Source organism: Mus musculus, chromosome 5, assembly GCF_000001635.26.
Source record: "Mus musculus strain C57BL/6J chromosome 5, GRCm38.p6 C57BL/6J".
In the NCBI taxonomy this organism is placed as follows: Eukaryota; Metazoa; Chordata; class Mammalia; order Rodentia; family Muridae; genus Mus; species Mus musculus.
In genome coordinates this window covers 140,163,296-140,188,590 of record NC_000071.6, presented here as the reverse complement: position 1 = coordinate 140,188,590, position 25,295 = coordinate 140,163,296, and the positions used below count along the sequence as shown (strand labels likewise).

The 25,295-nt window shown below is 50.0% G+C and overlaps 1 protein-coding gene across 6 annotated transcripts in view; it reads left to right on the top strand.

Annotated features, from left to right (window-relative positions):
- Window positions 1-25,295, top strand: part of Mad1l1 (MAD1 mitotic arrest deficient 1-like 1) — a 312,920-nt gene that overhangs the window by 133,018 nt on the left and 154,607 nt on the right. The window contains exon 1 of one of the 6 annotated variants that reach the window (NM_001359027.1): window positions 13,673-14,058. The exons of the other annotated variants lie outside the window; for them this stretch is intronic. Within the exon in view, the coding sequence (NP_001345956.1) occupies window positions 13,969-14,058 (90 nt within the window). The 5' untranslated portion in view covers window positions 13,673-13,968. Of the gene's footprint in view, window positions 1-13,672; window positions 14,059-25,295 lie in introns of those variants that run through there. 6 annotated transcript variants of the gene reach the window in all.

The following is a 25,295-nucleotide window of genomic DNA, read 5'->3' as shown; positions in this document are numbered from 1 at the left end:
TGCTTCCCCTGGCTTGCTCAGCCTGCTTTCTTATAGAACCAAGACTACCAGCCCAGGGATGGCACCACCCACAAGGGGCCCTCCGCCCTTGAGCACTGAGAAAATGCCCCACAGCTGGATCTCATGGAGACATTTTCTCACCTGAAGCTCCTTTCTCTGTGATAGCTCCAGCTGTGTGACACAAAACCAGTCAGTACACCCAGTATGGTGGTGCTGTGGAATATTTTGGAACATGGCACTAGGTACTTGTGTCCATTGTGCCTTTATTCTGCTGTGTGTATTTTCTTCTCCCCAGCGAGTTTTGTGCTGAAGGCTGTATGCACCCACTGTAGTGCAAGAAAGACAGAGGCAGGCTGCTGCCTATCCTGATGGCCTTATGCTCCCCTCACTCTCAGGGGACCCACCTGCTTCTGACTTTGACTGTGGCCCAGCTGTGGAGTCATAGGGCCCCTGCTCTTCTTGTCTGCTTTCTGATAATCCATAGTGAGAGTGATGTTGTGTTGTGTGGACCTCAAGGTGCTAGACTTTTACACGTCATGTTCTACCATGTGAATAAACTGGTACTTTTGTGCACATACTTGAACATAGTCAGTGCTATAGCAGACAGCTCTCGTGACCATCGACATCCTTGGGATGGTAGACGTCCTACCACCTGAGTGCCAGTTGAGGGTGCCACCTGCATCCTTCTTCTTTAGATTCACACCAACAATCCAGTTCTTTGGCCTCTCGATTTTCCCTAGGGGTGAGCAGGTAATCTGGATTCTGGGTGTGACCCCTTGGATCAGGATAGGACCCTCTTCACCTGTGGCATGCCTTCACTTGTCACCGCCTCTGTGTCTGCAGGTGAACAGACGTTTTTCATTTTAATTGCAGGCCAGTATATCGATTTTCTCTTTCTGCCGGCACTCTGGGCGTTTTGATTAAGTATCTCTGCTGACGGAAGTCAGGCAGATATTAAAGGAAATCTTACAGCTTCCTTCAAGCAACCTATGGTTTTACCTTTTATGCTTGAGTCTGACAGGCATCTGGAATTGGGTTTGGAGTGTGATATGAAACGGGTGCCCAGACTTGTTCTGTCCTCTGTGATCCACAGTTGAATGGCTCTGCTCTTGAAAGGGGCATCCTTTGACCAGTCCATAGTGGGCTGCTGTAGGATCTATGTTGTCAGCTCCTTGTGTCTGTCTGTGTCACCCTGTCTGATTTTCTACTTGAGTATAAGTATTGATATCTGCCATGGAATCATCCAGATATGTTGTTCTTTACAATTCCTTAGCTGCAGTGACCCAGGCCTGTGAGCTTAGCTAGAGCTCTAGATTAGCATGCTCTATGGAGCGGGCTCAAGGCCAGTTTGAGCAAACCAGCAAGACCCTACTGCAAAATAAAACATGAAGAATTGCCTGAGTGGGGTGGGGTGTTGTTGCAGACAGGGCTAAGGAGGCAAAGTGCAGGGATCTGCCAGCAACCTTCAGGATCCACATCAGATACTGGGTAAGTGGGCTGCTGAGGGGACCCAGTGGCTAAAGATGCTCTTTGTCAAGCCGGATGACCTTAACCCCTAGAAACCACATAAAGGTGAAAGTGAGAACTGTTTCTACTGACTAACACATGAGCACTATGGAGTACTCCCCAAATAAATAAAGTTGGAAGAAAAGAAAACAAGAAAGGAAAGAAGGAAGAGAGAAGGGCTAGAGAGCTAGCTCAGCTGTTAAGCACTCTTGCTGTTTCTAAAGGATCCAGGCTCAGCTCCAGCAGTCTCACTGGGATGCTGGAATAACTGCATGCAAGCCTAGCTTCAGGGGCTCCCTCACTCTTTTCTGAGCTCGGTGGACACTCACACAAACGTGGCACACATGCAAACACATGTGTGCACACACATATAAATACAAATAAATTTTTTAAAAAATTTTATACTTCCTGTACATGGGTAACCCTCCACCCACACACAGATTGCTTGACCAGAATGCTTACCCCTCATACATAAGACCCTGGCTTCCATCCCTGGGGCAGATAAGGAAGTAAAGTACGTGCTCCCACAGATCTTTAGGTCCCCTACACCTCCCCATGTGCAGCTGCTTACCGCCCATAAGACACTGGCGGGATATGATTCAGACTGCTATGAGTTTATGAATCATTTTGAGGAGAAATCATATCTTGGTGTTGTTTGGTTTTATAAGTGGCATTAACCATCCCTCATTTACTGAGATGGTCTTTAATTTTTCACAGCAAGTTTTATAGATTTTACACTAAAGTCTGACCAGCATTGGGTTTTCCTCCCTATTCAAGGTGTCTGCTCTTTTTTTTAAATGTTGGATCTTTAGTTATGTTTGTGTCGGGGGCAGGGAGGAGGAGTAGACGTGTGAGTGGGTGTATCTGAGGGGACCAGAGGTGTTGGAGCTGGAGTTATAGGCATGTGTGAGCCTCCTGACACAAGTGCTGGGAGGTCAACTTGGGTCCTTCCTAAGAGCAAGAAGTGCTCCTAACCCCCAGGCCGTCTCTCCAGCCCCCACTGGTGGATTTGAAAGATGTCTTAGGAGACTTTTCATTTTGTTCATCTTCTATCTATGGCTGTGGTCAGGCCTGGGCAATGCCTCTTATGACTCTGCTAACCTCAGCACAGCCTGGGGAGAACATGTTGGAGGAGGAAGTGCCTGTGCACTGCCCAGTCTGAGGCTGGGCAGCATGCGTGCTGTGGGGTTGGTTTGTTTTGGGCAGCGCATGTGCTGTAGGGTTAGTTTGTTGGTCACGTGATCTTGGAGTCACGGTAAGTTGTGATGATAGAGAGGTGTCCCTCATGCCACTGACCAAGCTTCTCCTGGCGTATTCCTGGAGTGGTTGTACTACAGGGTGAGCATGGGTGGCAGACTGTGCCATCCTGTCATCCATCAGAGCTTACGTTGATTCATGACCTTCAGGATGTAGAGCTATGTGGCCATGCCTGTGATCCTGGTTCCTATGTCGGCGAGTCTCATGTTCCAAGCATCTCATCAAAGTAGAGTCATGATGTGGGTTTTATTGAATGCTGCACCGGTGGAGGCCAGAGAACAGCCTTGTTAATTTTTTCTTTCTACCTTTATTAAAGGGTTCTGTGGTTCACTCAGGTCACCTCTCTAAGCTACTCCGCTAGCCCATTTTAGGCTTTAAGTAGTGAGCGGCAAGCAAAGTGTTGCTGGCACCTTTCCTCTTAGCTTTGTCTTCATGGTATCCCATTTGCTGACTCTTAGGTTCTGTGTTCTGTGTGCACTGCTGTGGTCATTGTTCTAGTATGGAGACACCTTGGCATTGTGAGGGTCACTTATCGCTGTGTCATCTCTGGGGCTAGGTGAATGTAGAACTTCCACACTATAGGTGGCCCAGAGAGCTTTCTCCACCCTGGATGCTTTGGGTGCCTAGTAGCCCAGCCCACCACCTTCTCCCAGGCTGTGCCTTCCTTTGTATGTTGTGTACCACGTAGTCCTGTTAGATGATTTGTGATTCTCATCCCTCTGCCTGGGTGGATCCTTGCCTGGATGTTCATTTGCTAGAGGGCATCACGGTAGCCCATGGGTCCAACAATTGGGCTTTGTGTGAACATAAGTTGTAAGTACCCAGAAATCCTGGTGTGACAATGCTGTGCTGAGTTGAGCCTTTTTTGTGTGATTGTGTGCACGTGCAGGTCAAAGGACAACCTCTGGCCTCTTCTTTAATTGCTCCTCACCTGGTTTTAGAGACTGGCTCTCTCATTACCCTGGAGCTTCTCTAGTAGGCTAGGCTGACTGGCCACTGAGCCCCAGGGCTCATCCTAGGCACTGGGGCTACAGATGAACTACCAGAGCCAGCTTTTATGTAGGTACTGGAGATCAAACTCAGGTCTTTGCTTGGGCAGCAAGTGCGTTACTAACTGAGCTGTCTCCTTGACCCCTAGACTGGTGTCTTTTACTTAGGAATATGACTTCAAATTCCTCCATATTTTTCTTGTCTGGATTGCTCAGTTTAAAAAGTCATTGGTTACCATTGCAGTGCATGGCAGGCAGACTGCAGTTTACCCAGCATCCATCTGCTGTACATTTCAGTTGCCTGGATTCTAGCAGATTTGAATACAGTGCGTTTACTGGCATTGTGCTCTCCAGCAGTAGCTGGACAGTGCTCAGCTCTGAGTTCTTCTGGTGCTAGACCCTTCTACATACCTCATGATGCTTTTCATATACAGGACTTTCCTATCCTCTTGTGAGATCTCCTTGATGCTAAGGCTAAAGAAGAAACCGAGGCACAGAGACAGGTGGAATGGGTGGGAATTCAGAGCAGTTCTACTCCTGATCACCTGCTGTTACTACCTTAACAACAGAGTCATGGCTGAATTTCTTGTTTGGTTTGCCCCCACCCCCCTGTGTGTGACAGATATGTGTGCAAGGATGAATGTACTCAGGGCCGAGGATATCAGTGTCGTCCCTCCCCCCCCCCCCAACATCAACTCCCTGTGATTTTTCTATGTGCTCCCACACATTGGGGCTATAGGTCTGTGTAACCATGCTCAACTTTTTATATGGGTACAGAGATTCAAACTCAGGTCCTCGTGTTCCATAAGCAAGCACTCTTAATCCCTGAGCCATCTCCTTGGCCCTCTGTAGCTTGTTCTTGTTATTGTGGCACTACTCACCACTCTGGGACCTCTACTGAGCCTTTTGAGTGGCAGCCCCCTGTCTCCAAGGCAAGGGTCAATGTTAGGTGGAGTCTCCCTAGGAGCTGGAGTTGTGCTGTTTGCTCAGCCACCCTCCAGGCAGTGGCAGCTCTCCTGTGGACCTGGCTTGGAGCTCCAGGCTGGGCCTTTGCTACCATCCCCTTCATCTTCTCACTGCCCCTGGGGTGGGGGACTCTACCCACATAGAAGGGAATTATCCTGGCTGCTGCCTTCTCTCTGTGGATTCTGGATCACAGGGAAGCTGTCGTCGTCATTTGTGAAATGGTGTTCCCCCATAATTCTGCAGCCTCCCGGGTCTGGCAGCCACACAAGCTGTGCCGCGGTCCTCTTTTTAGCTCATCCAATTGAGGTCTAAGTGAGGCTTAGAGGCTTGGCTGAGGCTGCTCGGCAGGAGCTGATGCTCTGTCCTCTTATTTTCCTCTCATTGTGAGCCCTCCACAGTCTCAAGCCAAATCTGCATGATATACTCTACACAGTTGTGTTTGTTCCTATACTTCTGATGTTGAGGGAAACCCTCTTAGAGTAACGAGGCTTAAACTGTGGGCCTTCTGCCACTGAACAGCATCCCTGGCCCTTTGTAAAAACTTAAGATACCCAGACTGGCCATGAACTCAAGATCCTCCTGCTTCTCTCTCTTGGGTCACTGGGACAGCAGGGCTGTCTAATTAAGCATGTCTGGGAATCCTTTCTCTTGACTGCTGTTGAGACTGCGAGTCTCCTGTTCAGCCCTTGGGCCATGAGAGGATCTGGCTTCCTAAACAGGCATTAGTTCCTGAAGACCTCAAGATCCTTTGGAGGGTGCGGCAGCTACCCAAGTTGCAGCTCTGACCTCTTTTCCTCCTTGGGAAGTTTCAGGGCCTTCCCTGCTGTCCTGGGCAGGCCGACCTGGCATAGGTGTGCTGACATAAATGTGACTTCATGTGGGTCCTCAGTGTTCCTTGGAAGTGAACAAAGGGGCAGGCTCTTTCTGGGGTGTAGCTCATTGTGTACCCTCTTCTCTTGCCCATGGTACCTGATATTTCTCCTTTTTCTGCTTGCTGCAAAGGGGAAAGACTTATCATTTTGGGCCTTCCAGATCTGATCACACATGAGAGATCTGATCACACAGACTTGATTTAGAGACTGTGTGTGTGTGTGTGTGTGTGTGTGTGTGTGTGTGTGTGTGTAGACCAGAGGTGACATTGGGTTTCTTCCTATGGCACTCTCCACATTATTTGCTGAGTTAGGGTTAGGGTTTCTTGTTGATCCTAGATCTTGTCCATTCAGCTAGTCCAGCTAGCTGGCTTGCTCCAGGGATCTGTTTGCTGACTCTGCGTTGCCATGACCACTTAGCTTTGCACCTGGGTGCTGAGGGTCTGAACTCTGGTCCTCCTTGCTGAGCCACCTCCTTAGCACTTTATATGACTTCAAGTAGTAGAAATGTGAGAGCTAATGTTGGAGATGTGTGCACTCATGCACTTGTGCGCTCGCGTACACACACACACACACACACACACACACAGGTGTGTGCTTGTGTACACACTCTCTCTCTCACACACACAGACCCCTGAGTACTCCTTTTTATTTTAAGGAAGACTGATATACAGGGAGGGTAAGTGGCCATGGGGACACTGCAGGATTCCTCCGTGCTGTCCCTTGCAGCTTGCTTCAAGATTGATTCAGAGTGCTTCTAGAGTGGAACCATAGAGACCCTATAGCACTCTGAAGGAAGATATACACCATGGGGGCTGGGTAAGATGAACAGAGTACCTGAATCATTGGGGTGGAGCCTCTACCCTGCTGGCCTGGGTGCCATGACTGAATTGAGAATCCTGTTCACCTGAGGGAGGGCCAGAGTTCTAGAACTGGGTACAGGGATGTATCTGAACCCCACTTCTCTGCTCAAGGTTTCTTGTGTGGCCATCTAGCTCTGAGTGGGAACATGGCAGCTATTGCGTTCCATGCACATACCCCTGTTCTGATGTTTCTTCTCCCACCATCAGCGGCTGTGTGTTCCTTTCTGTCTACTGTAAGCACGTGTGCTGTGTGCCATGCTGGGGAGATGTGGCTGTACTACCTCAGCCCTGCCATTGTAGACCCCTCGCCTCCATGGCAGCTCTGCCTCTGCACCTGGGTAACAAGATGGCCCCAAGGCTGCCTCCCTTCCTTCCTAAAAAGATTTATTTACTTTTAAAGTTTATGCCAGGCGTGGTGGTGCACGCCTTTAATCCCAGCACTTGGGAGGCAGAGGCAGGCGAATTTCTGAGTTCGAGGACAGCCAGGGCTACACAGAGAAACCCTGTCTCGAAAAAAAAAAATGTGTATGTATATGGGTGTTTTGTCTTATTTTGTTTTGTTTCTGCCTGCATGTATGTATGTGCATCATGTATGTGCAGTGCTTGCAGAGGCCAGAGGCCAGCGTAAGATCTCCTGGAATTGGAGTTACAGACAGTTGTTAGTTACCATGTGGTAGTGGGAATTGAGCCTAGGCCTCTGATAGAGTAGCCATGCTCTTATCTGTTGGGCTATCTGTCTGGCCCCTAAGCCTGGTTTTCTCCACTCTGCACTGCCAGCCCTGAGACACACTGCAGGGAAGCAGGGTGCAGTGGGATGGTTCTGCCATAAACTGGCTACTCAACCAGGTTCAAGCGTCTGAACTTTTAAGTTCAGAAAGCTTCTTACTTAAAAGTTCCCTCCACTTCTGCTAATGATTCCACATTAGCAATCCATTTGGAGCACCTGGTGGGATGTCCCACTGCCTCTGTTCCTGCGGGGGAATTGTTCTGTGTGCCCTGATGTTCTCTTCACAACCAGCAGGGTCCACAGCATGGATGTTCAGGGGTTTGTGTATTACCTGCTCAGCAGGCCATTTTGGGACCTATATCCAGTCTTTTTTGGCTGGCCTCAAACTTGACCTTAAATTTTTTTTTTTTTTTTTTTTTTTGGTTTTGTTTTTCGAGATAGGGTTTCTCTGTGTAGTCCTGGAACTCGCTCTGTACACCAGGCTGGCCTCGAACTCAGAAATCTGCCTACCTCTGCCTCCCAAGTGCTGGGATTAAAGGTGTGCGCCACCACGCCCGGCTTAAATTTTTGATTCTCCTACCCTTTTCCCTCTTTGGTGCTAGGATTACAGATATGTGCCACTTCGTCCAAACTGAACTCTGGACTTTGTGGATGCCCAACAAGCCTCTGCCTTTCTTCCTGCCCTTCTGGGTCCTATTTTGTCTGTCAGGAAGGAAAGCATTCATTTGGTCTGGGAAGGAGCCATTTGCAAAGTCACTTGAAAGCTGTCCTTGGCCTTTGCATTGTCCCACCAAGAATGCCACTGGAGCTGGGTTGTGACAGGAAAAAAGTTTTCAAGGAGAAAAGCAATTTTAGGAAATAAAATGAGATCAAAACAAAGTGCCTTTTGTTCCTCTCCAAGCTGCAGATGGTTATTAAGATAGGGGTTCCTTGGTGCGGGGGCAGGAGGGGTTTGCCTCTGGCCACTGCTGCTGATCCATGAAAGCAAGGTGACCTCATGCAGGCCATCCCAGGGACCTGATGGGGTCCCTCTCTAGGTCTCAGATCTGCCAGATCTTTACCTGACCACCCTTGCAGCCCACCGTTGCCTCAGAGCCTTCACCTGCGCTGCTCCTCCCTCCCTCGGCAGTGCCGTCACCTTGCCCGGTCTGGCTCACTGACTTCCCTCTGCCCTTGCTTTTAACAGGCCCTTTGGCACAGCTGTTTGCAGCCAGTCAAAATCTGGCAATTGTTTGGCTCCCTCTTCTGATGGGTGGACAAGCTGAGGGTGTAGAGAAGTCACCTGCAAAGGTCATGTGCCCAGGAAGGTCTCTGACCTGGTGATGAGGATGGCAAGCCAAGCCTCAATGCTCTCTTCTGCCAAGGGCAGCATTCATGGAAGAGCACAAACATGTTGTCCCAGCCCCAAAGATTGGTGGCCCTGTACCTACCCTTACAGGATTTCAGGGGCATCTGGAGACACTGCAACCAGGTAGCAGTTACAGATGCTTTGGTTTCTGGTTTGTTTGTTTGTTTGGTTGGTTGGTTGGTTGGTTGGTTTGGGTTTGGTGTTGGTTTCTTGGCTTAAAACCAACTATTTGGAAGATGTGGCGATTGCCCTTTTGGTTTCTCAACAGTGGAAGAAGAGGTGTTATCAGTGGGTGGTGGAAAACATGGTACCCTGTCCCTGCTATCATCCATCCTTCCCTGGGCTTCGCTGACACATTTTGGGTAAGGATGGTAGCCACTCAGGACCTGCTGTGGGTCCTGGTCTTGGTGTATGATGTCTGAAGATACTGAGCCTATGCGGTCAGTGTCTGTCTCCCATGTAACTCCCCCCACCCCATGCTGCTGTGCCACTTTTCAGTACATCCCACTCCAGTATCACTCCAGGACACTGGCCCCTTCAGTACTCAGAACGGCTTCTGGAAATGAGTTGGTCTATACCTTGGAGACCACATCACCCTGCCAGCCCTGTCATTGTTTCTGAAACATCCTCATGGGGATGGGGGCATGAGGGACAACAGAGATGGCACAGTGAGTCAGGTAGGTGTAGGGCAAGGTAGAGCCTGCTTCTAGGGGAAGATGTTAGTAGGATGCTGGTGGCTTTGTTTTCTATTAACCTTGGCTTTCTAAAATACTGCATTCACGTGCTATTGATCTTGGTCCTCAGAGCTGTTGTGAACACCCTCAAATCCAAGCCCAGGATGTTCATCCACTGCCCTGCATCATCCTGGTCCAGGGTACCCTTTCATTTCTGGGTATTCACATCACAGCTCAATTGGAGTTTACAGTGCCAGTGCTACCACATGTGGTGGTACATTCCTTTAATCCCAGCACTTGGGAAACAGAGGCAGGTAGATCTCTGTGAGTTCAAGGCCAGCCTAAACTACAGAGTGAGACCCTGTTTCAAATTTCAAGCAGCAACCAAAACCAAAACCAGCCAGTACCTTAGCTGGGATGGGTTTGGAGTCTCAACACAAGGCTACACACTAATGAGAAGGGAGGAACCGGCCTGGGTAGGTGCCCAGTGATGGCTTGAGTCTGATCTCCACTCAGCACAGGTGGTCTATGGCTTAGCCTTGTTGGGGACATGTGGCCTTCAATATCCAGGGGAGTTAGCAAGACACCTGGATGCCACCAGAGGCCCAGCTTGTCCCTGTCACTTTGGTTCCTGTCACAGAACCCTCTTTGCCTACGGTGAAGACCTTGTCCAACTTTTTCACACAATTTCGAAGAAATCCAAATCTTTGAATAACCTTGGTCCTGAAAGGAAAGGCGCTGGCTGCAGGTGAAAATTGATGGTGGTGCTCAAAGGCATGGTTCCCTGCCAAGACAGCCTCTCGAGTGCAGCTTCCAAAAATAGCCGCCACAACAGTGGCGCTGGAACTGCTCCCTGCTCTGCCTGGAGCCTGCTCCAAAGACGGCGAGTGTGCGGCAGCCTCCCCTGCTGCCTGGCCTTCATGTCTGCCCTTGGCCTGCTGCTGGGCCAGGTCAGCACTGGGGCTGCTGCCTTGTGGTTCCTCACATAACTGGCTTCCAAGGATCCTGTGAGGTCCCCAAGATAGAGTGTGTACTGGCTCTAGGTCAGAAAGTACAGCAGGCTGCAGACCCTGGGAGGAGGATGCACTCGCTCACTCCCTCGCTTTCTCAGGCTGGCTGCCTCAAACTGTACTCAGTTCTGGTCGTCATGGTTGGCTTCTGGTATGTGTGTGTGTGTGTGTGTTCTCTTAGTTTGAGAGCTCTCAATGTATTTTTCTCTGTAGTCCTGGCTGGCCTGAACTTGCTAATTAGACCAGGTTAGCCTCCAATTCAAAAGAAATCAGCATTCAGGTGTCTCTGCCACCTGAGTGCTAGGATTATAGGCATATGTCAACATGCTTGGCTTGGGTTTTTTTTTTTGTTTTGTTTTGTTTTGTTTTGTTTTGTTTTTGGAAACAGTTTTAACCTGTGTGTGTGAGGTACATGTGTGTGTTCTTGTCTTTGTTGTGTGCTTGTGCCTATGTATGTAGAAACCAGCAGTTTGTACCAGGCACCTTCCCCCCTGAGTCATTCTGAGCCATATTTTCTGAGATATTGTGTCTCACTGACCTGGGCGAGGCTGGCGAGCTCCCATGCATCATTTGCCGTGGCCTCCCTTCGCAGAGCTGCATGTGCCTTACTGCTCTCAGCCCTTAGAAGTGGCTGCTCGGGATCTGATCTCGGGCCCTCACGCTGATGTAGCTGACTGTTTACCAGCTGAGCCATCTCTTCAGGCAAAGCCTGTCATGGTTTCTGTGGGTGAGGTCTTTGCTTTACTTTTCTCTTATCTGAGGGGCTCAGCTACGTGCTCACTATGACCAAAGCAACCATGGTGCTTGCTTTCATCAAAACAACTCTCTTCCATTAACTGTTACCACTTTAATAATCCCGTGCATATGTGTGGGGGGAGATCACTTTGAAAATGTGACTAGAATTTGCAGTCTTAATTTGTAGAAGAGGAAGCTGCATCTGGCTCAGGATGGGTTGCTACCCAGGAATTGAGGGTGGGGTAGGGAAGGGGCATCTCTGGTCAGGAGCATGTGGCTTTCCTTGGCAGCTCCTGTTTCCTCCATGTTGCTACCCCACTTATGTCCTGGAGGCAGGGCTGCCAGTGTTTGCACACAAGTGTGAGGATGTGTGTTTGTGTACCTCTAAGTAGGCTGTGTTGTGCATGTATGTATGCACCTATGGGTGCATATGTCCTGGAAAGCAGGCATCTTCTGCTGTTGCCCTGTTTTTCCCGTGAGACTCCCATGGAACATTAAACCCAGAGGAGGAAGACTGGCCATGGCCATCGTAATAGTGATTAAATAGCAATAAAACAGGATCAGTATTTACAGACCTGGGGTGCTGCAACTAGAGGGTATTAAATATCATCCATCACCAAGTGGAAAGCGGTCGATAGCTGGGGTGCCGTTTGGAACTAATGTTCTTTGGCTTAACTTTCCCAGCAAAGACCCAGACTGGCCCCAGTAAAATCCCAGGAAGGAACAGGGGAAGTCCCATTAAAGGTAACATGCCACCAGCTTGCTTCAGAGTCCTTTCTGGGGTTTGCAGTACTGTCACAGGGGCTAAGCTGTCAGCTTGCGCTGGATGACATAGCGTGATCCTCAGTGCATGCTCATTACTGGCTTTTGCCTTAGGTCAGCTCATCTTGAGCCTGCAGATCCAGGGGGAACTGAGAAGTGATTCTAGCCAGAAAGGCTCCAGGACCCAGGAAAGAGCAGCGTGGGCCAAAGGTGGTTTGACTAAATGGGGGAGCAGAACGAGAGCAGGGCTCTCCCTAGGGCCCTCCCTCATCTACTGAGCCTGACAGTGGGGTTCGTCCAATCTAGGGTGTTAAGTGGCCAGGCCCAGTGTGTGGCTGTGCTTCCCAGGGATTTGGGGTGGGGCTGGAGCACTCCTGCAGTCCCTCTTAAAAATGTTTACACTTTTACCAGGGTGGGGCCCAGGGGCTGTGGGGTGACCCTAGGTTAGGGGTCTTGCCTCTCCTTTGAGAAGAAGGTGGGATATTGGGCCTTTGCTAGCAAAAGACATTGCTTTGTGCCTTTATGAAGCCTGAGGTAGTGTCACTTTGGTGTACCTGCGGTGGTCTCCAGAGGCCATCAGCCCCAGATATCTTTTTGTCAGCCTATATTGATATTCTTCTCTGTGTCCAGTGCTTGGTTTCTGGACGATCAGAGAGAAAGATAAAGAGTTCCTTCACTTCCACCTTCCAGAGATCTTCAGCTTTGCTTTGCTAACGTAGACGTTTCCAGTGTGTTAAAGACTCCCTCTCCTCTGTCTCCCAAGTCAGGCCAAGGAGGAAGGTGGTCCATGGCCAGAGTGTCTGACATTGCCAGTGGATGGGCTCTGGTGAGAAGGGTGCTTGGGTCTGTGCTCTGGTGTGCTCTGAAAGGCTGGCTCTCTAGCTGGGGACACTGCAAAGCAGGCAGGCTCTGTGGTCCTGACTAGGTGATATCGCCTGCCCGTGCAGCTCTAGTCCCCAGCATGAGACTGGTTCTAAGGCTTGGTGGTTTGTAAGGGACACCTCCTCTCAGGTGCACTGGGTTAGCATGCAGCCACACTGCCTAGGAGACGACCCCCCTCATAGTGCCACCACCCCTGGGACAGGGAGAAAGTACCATATGACATAGGGAGTCTGTGGGACTGTGCCACCTTCTCTGTGGGGATGCCTGGGCCTCTTTCTAGGGTCTCTAGGTCATTGTTCTTAGCTGCAACTCAGATCTCCTTTAGTTTTGCAGGTCAGGCCTAGCTGATGTCACCTTGGGCCTTGCTTTTGGTCATCTCTCTGGGACAGGTTCTGAGGTGGCCCTTGCAGAGAGAGGCTCAATTGTTAAGTGATAAATTGGCTTCACATTGCTCTCTTCTCCTTCCTTGAGGAGTTCTGTTAAATTTTTCACTTTGCTCTGGGGTCCGCAAATCCCACTAAGTGACCGTTGCTCTTCTGGAGCCTCCTCCGGCGCTGTAATAAGCCCTTATAAAGGGCTCTATCCACAGCCTGATGGAAGTCTCTAAATAAATTAGATCCACTGGTTAGCCTTCGCCGGTGATTTTTATTAACCTCCGGTTAAAGAAATATTGCTAGCTACAGCTGCGTGATTTATTCCAGAAGAAGCCAGCCTCATTTAAGCCGCCGCGTGCTCCCGAGAGGATGGCATTATAGAACATGCAGAGCCAGGGCTGACTTGGGGGGGTGTGCTTAGGGGTAGGGAAGCCTTTCTCTAGTGACCTTGGGAGGAGGGGGCAGGCTCAGTCAGAGTCTTGTTTCTCCAAGAGCAGAGCAGCACGTGAATTGAGTGGGCACTCCTTTCCTGCCACTGCTGCCCCCGGCATACCTCCTTTGTTATGTATGTGGTGTGGCTCCTGGTTTCCTGCCCTTCCCATCACTTCCTGTGTGTGCCATTGCCCAGGATCTGTGGTCTGGCCCCAGGTGGTCAAGTCATGCGCTCATAAGTCATAAGCCTGCATTTCAGGCTTCTTATGAAGAATGACACATACCATGTAGTTGCTGACTGGACAGGAAGACAGTCCAAGGTGCCTGGGACTCAGTGTGTCAGTCCCACCTCTAGCCCCAAGCTGGTTCTGAAACTGCTGAGCTCACTTTTGCCAGTCACCTGAATGATGGTCCACAGGCACTTGCAGTTCTCTACAGCAGGGTCTATGATGTAAAGACAGTTTCATCTCTACCTCCTCCCAGAGGCAGGCCTAAGATCCTTCCTGAGCCCAGATTGCTGTACTAGGCCCTGACTGTGAACAGCACTCACCACCAGCACACAGCAGCCTGCAGAATGAGTGGGCAGCAATCCTCCCAAGAGTTCAGTGGTCCCGGTCACTTAGTCCTCTCTCCGGCAGTGTCATGGATGAAGAGTGTGAGCCAGGTAAGACACTGACCTGGGAGTCCCTTGTAGTCTGGCTAATAGGAACTTGTGTTGGCTTGGCCACAGGTAGGAGTTGGCACCCAGCCTGTAGCTGCCCCTCCCCAGCTGCAGCTTGCAGAGGGCTCTGGAGGAGGTGGCTGCATGGATTTTCAGAGGGTTAAAGTTAATTAAAGAGCTCTTCCATGCTTTCATTTCCTTGTCTCTGTCAGCTATTTACATGCAAATGTGGGCCTGCCATTGAGGCCTGCAAAGGTGTCAGCTTCTCTGCACATCAAGGGAGAAAGTAGCCCGAGCCTGCCCAGCCCAATGCATTGCATTGTGTTTGTTACACGCCACTGTGGACAGCAAGGAGGGGGCCCAAGCATGCTTGGAAGTCAGCAGCAGGCTTCTACCCCTGACTGTCTGTGTGTCTGACTTGAATTTTCTCCATTAAGGCTGCAGTTCGCACTGTGTAGCTGAATACATTATGCATGGTAATATCTTCACATAAGCAATTTTATAAATTAGGAGGATGCAGAGAGGGTACAAACTTTCTGAGTTCAGGGCTGGTGCTTCCCAGGGGTCCTCTTCCTGGCCAGGTTATCCATTAGCAGTAAGAGTTAGAGGTATCCTTGAGGAGAGGTAGCTGTGGTTTGCATGGTGTCCTGAGGTGCATGGTGTCCTGAGGTGCATGGTGTCCTGAGGTGCATGGTGTCCTGAGGTGCATGGTGTCTTGAGGTGCATGTTGAGTGACTAAATGTACTGTGTGGGATGTACGTCACTGCAGGGCCGGAGGCCATGATGCTGACATGAGAAGGTGGGTGGTGGCTGATAGTGTTCATTCTTTTTTTTTTTTTTTTTTTTTAAAGATTTATTTATTTATTTATTTATTTATTTATTTATTTATTTATTATATGTAAGTACACTGTAGCTGTCTTCAGACACTCTAGAAGAGGGAGTCAGATGGTTGTGAGCCACCATGTGGTTGCTGGGACTTGAACTCCGGACCTTTGGAAGAGCAGTCGGGTGCTTTTACCCACTGAGCCATCTCACCAGCCCCGATAGTGTTCATTCTTAATAACAGGTAGCCCCCTGCTGTTTTTTCTGATCTCTGACAATGGGCACAAACCAGCTTTGCCTCTCCCTTAGACAAAGCTAGGTGTACCCTGGGGCTTGTTTTATGGGCAGATTGTCAAGAAGACAACAAGCTGGGGTGGCTTAGTGTTGTGTAACTTTTCCTGGAGAGACACATAGGAACATCCTGTCAAAGCATATGGTGTGAGTGACAGACCAAAGTACTACTTCACCAAAATCTAGCTTGGTGAGATCAGTTCGTTTATTGAGCTTTTTAAATAGTGCACAAGTGAAAGGTTATAGGGGCATGGGTGACCACAGAGTCTCAATCCATCATGGATGCAACCTGTCATGTCTCCATAGATCAGAAAAGAATGACCTCAGTATTGCACAAAGAAACAAACAAATTGAAAGTAGATAGGTAAGGCAGTTTTATTTTGCAAAAAGGGTGAGATGTGACCAAAGCTGGGCTTTAGCATACCAGACTGGAAGGTCACTTAGTTTATTTAACACAGTGATGAGAGCGGCCAATCCTGGTGGGACTTGACTTTACAGGCTGACATGATTGGCTAGTTGGTACAAAGTGGGGAGCACGCGCGTTTCTCAGGATCACTTGCAGGGTCAGGGAGGGGTGGGGTCCTAGTCAGAATCTCAGGTTGAATTTAGTCAGTAGCCCCTTTATCATGACGAAGGACCTAGCTACCCCTGTAAGGTTGTGTCTAGTTGCCACGTCTACAGTGACAGGCAACACTTGGTTCAGTTTTACCTCTTAGTAGCTGACCTTAGTGATGCATGGCGCCTGTACACCTGGAAGAAACCCTGTCCCTGAGGCAAGGGAAGGGCAGTAGCTCTGTTCTCTGCCTGCACAGCCAGATGTGGCAGCAGTGGTGAACAGGCTCATTCCATTCTCCACTGACAGTGGAGGAGAGCTCATCTCTGTTCCATTTGATGCAGAGATGACTGGCCTTTTCAAAGGGATACTAGGGGAGTTGGGAGTCTGGAAAATGACAATTTCAAAAGTGGTTAAGAAGGTTAGTCAGGGTGAATACAACCAGACAGGCCGTATGCTGTCACACCCATGAGAGTTAGGGACCCCTCACTGAACCTGGGAGACTTAGACCTGTTCTTCAGGTGAAGGCATTTCTAAAAAAAATGCTCTTAACTCTAGGAGACCAGCCCACTGACTTGTCAGAGGGACAGATATGGGTGCAGTGTATAGACACCTCTTTTAAACCATGAGGCTGTGCAGGTCAGGTGCTTGGCTTCTGCTGGCTTCACTAGCCCAATGGGATGCTCCCCTCCCCTTTTATTTGTGGTGCTGGAGACTGAACACAGGACTTTGCAATATCAGGCAATCAGTCACTGAGTCTCACCTGCAAGGCCAGCATGTTCTTCTGCTAAGCCGTTTCCCTAGGCTCTACCACAGAGCCCTGTCCCCTGCCCCCTGCCCAATGCTTGTCACTTTGGATTCTAGGCAGACACTACTGCTGAGCCCAGCCCTCTTTCTGACTTTGAACTTGTAGCCCTGGTACCTCAGCCTCCTAAGCAGGCAAACATCACCAAAGGTCAGCTGTCTCCCACTGGCAGAACATGCTGTTTCATTATTGTGCTTTTTAAAATGATGAAATCTGTTATTAAGTACTGGATAGCAGAGAGATAGGAACCACAGTCCTAATAGAGATGTGGGTTAAATGCTCTGGCTTTCTCAGACAAAAGAACAATTACCAGCCCAGCCTCTTAGACATCCAGGATATGGGAATGCTGGCCTGCATACCCCAGAGTGTGACTAGGGTCTTTGCCTGGTGACAGCTGCATTGTGTTCTGGGGAGAGCATTGTGTCCTTGGGAGTACAGACTATATGAGTTGAGTGGCATATGTTTACATAGTAGTGAGCAGTTAAATAGGTGGGTGGCAGGAGGCACAAGACCGGGTTCCCTCTGCTGGACTTGGACCCATGTGGAGCAAGAGTGGTCACTGGGCTGCAGGTGTAGAGCCAGAGATGCCACGAACATATGTCTTGCTTACTAGAGAGGCAGCTGCATTTTGAGTAGGTATCCCTACCCAGGTTAGCATGCACCCTTCCTTGCCCTGACATCTGAGAACACCCAGAAAGTGGCCTGTAGGACAAACTTCTGCCACCAAGACTAGGCGAGAAATGTTAAGTGTTACTGGGCGTTTGTTGGAGTGTTAGTGCACAGTGTACTCACACCACAATCTTCATAAGCAAATCAATCAGGGTATATTACTGCACCCTGCCATTTCCAGAACAATAGTGTAAGCTGTGGAGGGCTGAGAGGCAGTGCTGGCTGGCCCCATGAATCACAGACCCATGTGTCTGTGTTGGCCAGTGTGAGTTGGGCAACAGACTTGCTCCACTCGAGTGTCTAGTGCTTTATACAACTTGGTTGTCCTCCTTCGAGCATGATCCATTGGCTCTCTCTCTGTAGTTGTGGCTTAAGATAGTAGCTTCCACTCCATGCCATCTGCAGTGGGAGGTCAGGGCCAGCTCCAGTTTTCAGTTACACTGAAGAGGTGTCACCTGACACCTGACTGTACATGACAAAACAGTGAATTCAGCCTTTTCCCACTGACTTCTGACCCCAGTCCTCCTGTGGAGAAAGCACCAAGCAAATTCTAGTGGTGGGGTATCTTCTAGGCCACCAGAGCTATCCTCAGAATGGGCCAGGTCTCCAGAAATGTAGGAAAGCCATCAAGGTTGCTGGGGCATGTTGCTAGTAGGCCATGTAGTATGGCAGTGTGGATAGATCTGGGATGATGCAGGGCAGGGGCCGTGGGAAGGGGAATAAAAGGAGTGGGGGAAAACCCCAAGTCCCGCCAGAGGTCCAGTGCTTCGGGCAGGCGGACGAGGAAGGATCTGCCGCATGGCTTTCTACAGCCCGGGAGTGGGTGGGGGGGTGTCTGGGTGTCTGGCTGTGGGAAGCTACAGACTCAGCCCGAGGGGGTGGACAAGGGGCAGTCCGCAGTCTTAGGTACGAGGTTCTCAGTCTCGGGCATCTCAGACACTGCTGGACATCTCGGAGGAGCTGAGAACAGAATGGGGGTCCCAGGAGTGGCTTGGTCAGCCCTGGGGCCGAAGGGAGGAGGGGGGGGAGTGGGCGCTGGATGGTTCTCACACGGGTGAGAGTCCCTGGTCCGGTCCGTGGCTTGAGTTCAGGAAGGCCTTCTGGTGGGAGGTTAGACACGGCTTGTTAGGTGAAAGCCTATCCCATCATTCAAGCACAGCGGGCCTTGATGAGCAGAGACAGTCTATGGTTTTAGAGCTTTATTGTAGAAAGGCAAGGAGAAAGAGAGAAAGTAGAAAGAAGGAAAGAGGCTGGCTATGGCCACGTGGGGAGAGGGGAGAAGGGAGAGAGAGAGAAGGAGGGCTAGAGTTGATAGTAAGAAAAGTGAGAGCTTAGAGAGAGAGGAGGGGCCAAGCAGCCCCTCTTATAGTGGCTGGGCTATCAGGTAACTGGGGAGGAGCATACCAGGCTATGATCAGGTAACTGTGGGGGTGGAGTCTAGCCAGAATGCCAGAAGCTTGGGACATTGTCTGTGTGACTTATAGTCACAGAATTATGGAGTTGGGGGCTCTGTGGTGTCAGTCACCTGTCTCTGGGAACGTGGTTTGCTTTTTCATCCCTTGTAGAGTTTTCTTTTTTCTTTTTTGTTTTTTGTTTTTGTTTTTCAAGACAGGGTTTCTCTGTGTAGCCCTGGCTGTCCTGGAACTCACTTTGCAGACCAGGCTGGCCTCGAACTCAGAAATCCACCTGCCTCTGCCTCCCAAGTGCTGGAATCAAAGGTGCGCGCCACCACTGCCCGGCCTTTGTAGAGTTTTCTACTGGGTCACAAGAGCAAGCCTCATTCAACCAAAATAGGCTGCCTTTCACAGCCCCACAGGGTGAAGAATCCTGGAGAGCAGGGAGCAGGAGGAGGGAGGACAGAGGCAGCTGGATGTCTCTGCATAATCTAGGAGCCATCATCACCTGTGCCCCAAGTGTGCCATGAGTAACACGGAGGCTGGGTGTGGCTTGTGACATGTCTGCTATCTTCCTAGTCTTTGTAAATCTAAATCAGTTCTGAAAAATACAGCCTGTTACTAGGGAGGAGAAGCCAGCCTGGCTCTTTTCTGGCAGAGGCTTGGGGTTGTGCTGTCTGCTGAGGGTGGAGCCTCCTCTGTTGGAATGGTGGCTTGGGGAAGAGGGCACATGGGCTGGCCACTTCCTACAGTGTTGATGCCCACCCAGAGACAACCTGGCTTTGGGCTTCTAAGAGTGTGACATCATTCTGACTATTTTCCATGTGCCCTTGCAGCATGTGGCCTCTGAACTACATCCGGGACACAGCAGCTGTATACAGAGAGCACTAGACCAGAGCCTTGTCTTTGGGGATGTGCACAGTGTACCATAGGTCTCTCCAAGGCAGTTTTCCAAGCCTCATCTTCTAGTCTCCTGTGACAGCTAGGAGGCCAGCAGTGGGTTGCAGGCCAAGGATTTACCTCTGTATGGGCTGTGAGAAGCCTCCAGCAGCAGGCTGGGCATCTGTGGATGTCGCAGGTGTCAGTCCTAGTCAGATGGGATGCTTTGTCTAGTTTGTATACAGCCTTTGACATTGTGTTATGATGCCATTATCTACAAATTTCAGGTTTGCAGTAGAGTTATAAAATTCCCCCACCCCAATGCACAAATGTCATAATTTTGAAGTAAGTTTGTGATTTGTATTGGGTTGTATTCATAGCTGTCTTGTGGTGCACATGGCCTGTGGCTGGACAAGCACAGATGCTGACTCATGGGTTAAGGTTCCTACTGGTAGCTCCCTCTCACCCCCACAGTAGCTGATACCCTTGGGCCTCACACCAAGACATTTGCCTCTTCCAAGATGTGGCCTCAACCTTTATGTTTGATCCCAATGCCACATAAGCCAGATGTGGTAGTTCATACTTATAATCCCAGCACTTGGGAGATAGAAGCAGGAGGATCAGAAGTTTAAGGACATCCTTAGCTGCAAAGTGAACTGGAGGTTAGCTTGGACTGCTTGAGGCCCTGTTTGAAAAATAAGCAAGCAAACAAAGAAAACAACCAAAAAGAAGTATGGAAGCCATTTGGAAAGCCCGTCACCCTTCCCCGAGATGGAACTGAACACACAGCCGCTTCTCTCCTGTCTCCATACTTATTCTCCCTACTATCCAGGTGCTAGGGTCAGATCTGCTTTTGCAGCAGAACATGGCATGATAATGAGTGCCCAGTCAATGATGTGCTGCTTCTCTGTAGAGATGTGTGCCTCGACCTTCCTTGTAATTTGTGGTCTCTGACTTTTCACCTTTCCTGCTGGCATGAGCAAACTCTGGTAACTTCCCCTGTCAGGCAGAGTTGCTGGGTCCAAGGTCTGAGTGTCTCTGAAACCTGGACCTGTGTTATGTGTCTAGTTTTCCAGAAGGCAGGAGCTAGTGGGTACTCTTTTTTGCCTGGGGTGGGGTGCATCCTCCCCACCCACCAACAGAGGGTTTTTCTGTGTAGCCCCGACTGTCTTCAAACTCTCTGTAGTCCAGGCTAGCCTCCCAAGTACTGGGATTAAAGGCAAGCAAGCACCAGCACTGCTGGCTGGTGGGTGCTCTTCTGAGGACACTGCCATTTTACCATCCAGCTGTCGTGCTTGAGCAATGGCTTTTACTCATCTATTCTCACTCCTCTCGTGCTTGCTTGCTAGTTTGGTTTCTCCTGGTGACTGTTTATTTTGGCCTTTGTGATAGTTTTGTCACTTGGATAGTGTTTGATAAGGCACTTGCTGTGGCCCTCGCATCACAGTAGTGTCTGCTTGTGCTGCTGTTTCCTTGGCCTGCACCTCTTCTGCTAGCAGCTGTTAAGGGAGGACGCGGATTCACCAGCCATCTTACTCGGGGATTTCTTGTCTCACTGGTGTTCTGGGACCAGTACCCAAGCTACCACAGGGACTCCTTTTGTCACCTGGCAGTGGAGTTGCCAGCAGGTTCTGCCTGGGGCCTTTAATTCTCTGTCTGGTTAGCCAAGGAAGGTGATGAAGGGATGGGTTGATGTCTGGCTGCCTTCTTCCACTGAGACCTTTGCTGGGTTTCATGCTGGGGTGCATGTTACTCCTGTAGGCATTGGAATTGTGACACAGCCGCAGTGTTGGCCATAATCCAAGGTCACCCTGCTGCCAGAAGCCTCTCCATTCTCTCACCCTCATCTGAGGTACCTGGGTTTGAGAAGAAGATATCTAGAAATGTGCAAGATAGGATGAGTCACCCGTCCCTGTGGCTGAGCAGTCACCCTTCAAGATCTTTGTCTCCGTGAGAAGAGTGCTCCATAACTGCCATCCCAGTGCTAGTGATGACTGCATGGGCCACCGAGGACTAAGCTTGCATGCTGGGTTTGCCGACGAAAAGAGGAGCATAGGAGTTCAAGAGATGGTTCCCAGCACTTGTTTGTGGTCCTGAGAACAGCACTGTTTGACTTGGCCCAGCCCCCCTAGACCGGTGCTTCTCAACCGTCCTAGTGCTTTGACCTCACAATACAGCTCACACTATAAAATTATTTTTATTGCTACTTCATAACTATAATTTTGCCACTGTTATGAATTGTAAAAATCTGATATGGAGGATATCTGATATGCAAACCCTTGTGAAAGGGTCGTTTGGGGGCCCCCTCCACCCTTCCCCAAAGTGGTCATGGTGCAGTTCGAGAATTGATGCTCCAGGTGGGTGAAGGTGTCCATCAGGAGGAATAGCTAGGCTTGGGAGGAGCCTTGCAGGAGGGGTAAGCCTGACCTATGCAGTAAGTGGAGACTCTCAGGAGGGGTGGGGCTTGAGTCCAGGCAGTGGGAGGAGCCTTAGGTTGGGTAGGCAGACAGGCAGTCACCGAGTGAAGACAGAATTGTGATTTTGGCCAGCACTCTGAGGTGGCCAGATGCCTGTGATGGCCCCTGGTAAACCAGCTGCTCAGCAGTATAAAACTGAGATGTTACAGAGTTGTCCGTTTTAGGCTCTTCCTCACTGGTAGGAGAGACAGAAGCAAGTGGAGCCAAGCTGGGCATCCAGGGCATCAGTTGCATTGACTACTGTAGGCCATGTCCTCTCACCGTCCTCCTGAATGGCGTGGAATATGCTTGAGTAGCAGTAACACTGTTCTTGGCCTGAAGCCCTGTCATAGCCCTGTTGCCATGAATCTTGTTTCTCACCTGCTCTCTGAGGACACCAAGGGAGGGGCCAGCTGTTGGACAGTTAGTGTGACTTTGTTACTTTGTGCCTGTTGGTGTTACCCCAGGAAGATCAGCTCTAATGCATTGCCCACAGAGCCACCCACACCGGCATGAAGAGTCGCTGCTTGGGAGCCCAGGGCCCGCTCTGGGTGGGTGCTGGGAATGCATTATACAAGTAGAGTAAATGAAATGGGGTTTGTAATAGAGCAGTGTGAAGCCTGAGTAAGATTGCTTCGGGAAGTCTCAATTGATTCCCTCTCCTTCCTATATTAGGTGTTATAGAGCTTTTTCTCAGGAGGTTGAAATGGCAGGAACACGGGCTGGGGGCTCATGGTACAGAGTGCTGAGGACCTCCTCCCCTGTCTCCTCCAACCGAGGGCTGGACAGGAAGTAGTTGAGGCAGTGACTCAGGGAGGGAGGCTTGGCAGGGTGTGTGGTGCTGTCTGTATCGGTTCCTAGCCAGAAGAAGGTAGGGGGCATTTGGGCATGGAGCTCTCACTTTGTCCCTCTGTAATCAGTAGCTATGCTAGCTTTGGTCACCCAGAGGGAGCCAGGTACATTTACAGGTACAGCCATAAGCCTGACTGATGTGGGTGTGGAATGTGTTGGCTGTTTCTAATGAGGCTCCAGAGAAGCTGGTGACCCAGGCGGTGGCTCAGCACACTGTGCACTTGGATCGTGGTGGGTGAGAGGAGCACACTAGGAGCTTACTTATCACAGTTCAGAGAGGAGAACCTTAGAACTGGGAAGGAGGACTTGCAGCTTTGAGGGCTGGCTGCCAGGTGGTATTCAGCGAGGGTGCTGACTGTCCCCTCAGCATGTACAGTATTTGATGTGGCCCACAAGCCCCGTTGTCTCCACGCCTGCAGAGCATAGTGGCTGATGGTCACCAAATATGCCCAGGAGCATGTGTTGACAGCTTCCTGCACTGTTGGAAGGGTTGAGCTTCCAGCTCCCCAGCCCTAGCCCACCCAGGAAGCACTACACATGGGAACAGATCAGGGACCTTGTTTAATTGACTCTAATTGGCCTAAGTGAACGGTGTGCTAATTCTAAATTAGCCTTATCTACTCATGAAAGAATCGAAGCAAGAAATGCGTTTGGTAACACTTTGTTAGAGCTTTGTTCAAGAGACTATATGGAAATTAATAGAATTGCATTTTGCTAAAATTATCTTCTCGTTCCATCGTCATCAGTGGGACTGGCCTCACCCAATTAACCACATTTAATGAGCTTTGATGACTGTGAACACTTTTGTCCCCAGAGATGTTTCTCAACACCCCTTGTTGAGCCATCCACTGGGGGCACATACTCTCATTTTTCTCCTAAGTTTTTTTGCTAAGTGCAGGGTATAGAGCAGCCACCTTTCTCTGTGCTCCACCTGATGTCTCTGGGCTCCTTTCTCACAGTCAGTGTTCTGCGGACACAGGAGGACATAGCGAGGCCTGGTAGCCTCAGTTGCATCTTGTAGACCCTCTTGTCTGACACTTGAGCATCAGATGTCAGAAATCTGGCAAGCGGTGAGGTCAAGCCTAGCCTGGGCCCAGTGCCACAGCTGATGTGAGTGTAGGCTGGCTATTCTCAGAGCTCTCCCCCTTTCCACCTTTTCTTGTCTCTTCCACCATTAGTGATGATCTTAGTACCCAGATTAATCCTAACTGTGGTCCCTGCTCAACACCCTTGCCTCCCATCTTGCTGGATCCCACATTGCCTTCTCCTTTCCCTTTGCATCCCACCCCCCACCATGAATGCTCGCTGGGCAACACTGTGTGAGGGTGCCTAGTCCTTCCAGACTTCATACTGGGACAGTGGTTGAGCAAGAAACTTAGCCTCAAATGGATGCCCTCAGTTCAGCCGACTGCACAGATGCTTCCTAAATAAAAAGTTTCATGCTAAGTGGGGCATGATGGTGCCTGCTGTAATCCCAGACCTCGGGATGCTGAGGTGGGAGGATTAGAGTGTGATCAAGGCCACCCTGGGCCACAGCACTCTCTCTAAATGTACTGTTTGTAGGTGACATCAGCATGTCTGTGGACCCTGCAGGTCGAGAAGTAACTAGTCTCTGTTATCTTGTTCCCTTTTGCCACCCCCAGAGCCAAACTCACTGTTATCTTTGCCTGGGTTTGAATTTCATTTTAGTGGGTACCTATACACATAACTGCGGTGGTTGGCTCTTTTTGTTAATGGTGACATTGCTGGGTCCAGAGGTTTCATTCCGCCCTCTGAGAATGCCACGTGTCTTTCCCTCCTGATGGTGGGTCTTCCTACCCAGCTGCAGTGAACCAACCGTGCTGCTGTGAGTTTTCTGGCCCAGGGCTTGGGCGTGGGCACTGGCTCCTCACATCTCACATGCACTGTTCTTTAGGCGTCCTCCATGATGCTTCCTGACTATGGCGCCCTGAGTTCCCCACTGTGGGGCTGCATTCCTGAACTGTGGGGGGGGGGGGAACCTCTCTCCCTTCAGCTGCTTCTGTATCTGTCTCAGAAAACAGCGAAGGAATGAAGACGCTCACCTCATGACTTGGATACAGTGTGAATGAAGGGGCTCACCTCATGACTTGGGTAGTGTTTTCTTTGACCTGTGGCCCTTCTCTGGGGCAACAGACATTCCTTATGACTGCCCCCTCCTCTGAAAATGGCACACAACAAACTCCATTGCCCATTCGATTTGATGATTCATAAGGTATTTGATACATTCTGGTCACTAGCCTTTTGTTAAATAAGTGATTGTAAATCCCCCCCCCCCCCGCCCCCCGCCCAAATCTGGAATTTTTTTGTTCTTTCACTTAATTGAAGTTTTTAGTTTGGCTGGACGCTATTCTGCTTTCAGATTCCTCTATGATTGCTGTTTGTGCATGTATGTCCTGATTTAGAAGCCTTTGCTGTTGCCTGTGCCTTCAGTTAAAGTTGTGGCTTTATCTGCCCTGAGAGTCACTTTCACGTCCCACTGACAAGATTCCTGACTGGAG